Source organism: Python bivittatus, unplaced genomic scaffold, assembly GCF_059951505.1.
Source record: "Python bivittatus isolate LINGU-HERP-01145 unplaced genomic scaffold, Pbiv_v1 ctg000470_np1212, whole genome shotgun sequence".
Classification (NCBI taxonomy): Eukaryota; Metazoa; Chordata; class Lepidosauria; order Squamata; family Pythonidae; genus Python; species Python bivittatus.
The window spans coordinates 3,317,062-3,319,010 of NW_028277065.1; the positions used below are offsets into that span (position 1 = coordinate 3,317,062).

General features: G+C 40.2%; 1 protein-coding gene across 1 annotated transcript; it reads right to left on the reverse strand.

Moving 5' to 3' along the window:
• Window positions 1-995: 995 nt before the first annotated feature.
• On the reverse strand, window positions 996-1,949 carry LOC112543288 (olfactory receptor 10A7-like). Its single transcript, XM_088143118.1, has one exon. It carries the CDS (start codon window positions 1,947-1,949, stop codon window positions 996-998), a length of 954 nt encoding a protein of 317 aa, XP_087999244.1.

The following is a 1,949-nucleotide window of genomic DNA, read 5'->3' on the forward strand; positions in this document are numbered from 1 at the left end:
TTAAAAGTTAGTATCGTTTTTTAAATACATAAATATAGAACACAGAATGCTTATATCAATTATTCACAATAATATGTCGGCTCTTAAGGGCTGCTGCACAAAATCTTGCCACCTGCACTGTAACATTACTCCACTCATCTTTAAGGAGGATTTAAAGATATTCAGCGTCTGGTCTGCCAGGATATCTGCTGATTGTTGGAGAAATAAATTTTGTTTGTATTTCTCTATAAAATGGACACCTTAAGAGGACATGCCCAGTGGTTTCCACTTCCCCAGAACCACATGGGCACAGCCTTTTAGCCAGTGGGACTCCCTTATATTTACCATCCAGCATAGCTGAAGGGAGTACATGACATCGGGCAAGTGAAAAGGCCCTCCGGTGGTTCACTACCTCTAGCTGCCTGAGATATCTGGGGGCAGCTACAGTATATCTATTGGATTCTGGGGCCATATACGATGGAACTTCTTCTAGGTCAGCTTGCCTTTCCATGTCTTCTACCCTTTGTCTCAAGTTCAGTTTTGCCTTGTCAAAGCCCAGCTGAAGTAACGAAATCGGGGAGATGCCTAGCCTTGCAAAATTACCCTCGACAGCCTTGGTCCATGAAGAAACAAATTTATCCTGAAAAATTAATGGAGCAAGGCCTTGAGGGAAAAGGTTAAGTTTTAACCATAGATTTAGAGATGACAAACAAATTCTTGATTCAACCTTTAGGAGGCCAGTCTCCAAGAGTAAGCAGGCATTTGATGCACAGTGAGGCAATTGTAGAATTGCTCTTAAAAATTTGGACTGGACTCTCTCCAGGGGTAAGAAGGAGGAGGATGAGGGTCCAAGGTGAGTCCCATACAGCATCTGAGCAAGCGATTTCACCTGGAAAAGTTTAATTGCGGCGGGGACATAAGCATGTATTACATTATTGCATAAATTATTCAACTGAATGGGGCTTTTATACCTGACCCTGTAGAGGATAGCAACCTTAATGTCTTTTGCCCTCAAGTCAAAATAAATCTTTCCAAAGTCTGTGTAACAGCTTTTTCATGGCTTCTTTGACATCTGTATTTCTTAGGCTATATATCAGAGGGTTGAAAAAGGGTGGAAGGACAGTATACAAAAATGAAAATATTTTACTAGGATTTTTCTTGTCTTTGCTTTCTGGCATCAGATATGTGATGATTAGTGTCCCATAAAAAAGAGAGACAACAATCAAGTGAGAAGAACAGGTAGAAAAGGCCCTTTGCCTTCCAGTACTGGATGGAATTCTCAAAATGGTATTAATGATACATATGTAAGATATGACAGTCAGAATAAAAGGGGGGAAAGTTAATATAAAAGCCATAAATACACTGACATACTTCACAAGGGTTGTGTCACTGCATGAGAGTCTTATTAATGGCAGCGACTCACAAAAGAAATGATCTATTTCATTAGGACCACAAAACCAAAGTCTCAACATCAAGACCGAATATATAGAAGTTAATACCATGCTACTGATCCAAGAGCCAGCTGCTAACTGGATGCAAAGCCTGCTTTTCATTGAAGTTGCATAATGTAAGGGTTTGCATATGGCTAGGAAGCGATCATAAGACATCACAGAGAGGAGATAACATTCTGTGCTAGCTAAGAAGCCAAAGAAATATAGTTGTGTCATGCATCCTTTGAGAGAGATGGATTTGTTCCCTGTTAAGAGACTGGCCAACATTTTGGGCAGGATAGCAGAGCTGTATATCATTTCCAAACAAGACAAATTCCCCAGGAAGAAATACATGGGTGTGTGAAGATGCAGATCAGTCAGAATCAGAAGAATGGTGAGAAAATTTGCCATAATAGTCAAAATGTAGACAACTAAGAGTACAAGGAATAAGATGATCTGAAGACCATGTAATTCTCCAAATCCCAGAAGGAGGAAATGAGTGATGGTGACAGTCCTGTTTCCCTGTACTGCCTTTCTCAT

Excerpts from the sequence above, each read along its gene's own strand:
- LOC112543288 (XM_088143118.1), bottom strand. The coding sequence starts at position 1,949 with ATGAGAAAGGCAGTACAGGGAAACAGGACTGTCACCATCACTCATTTC.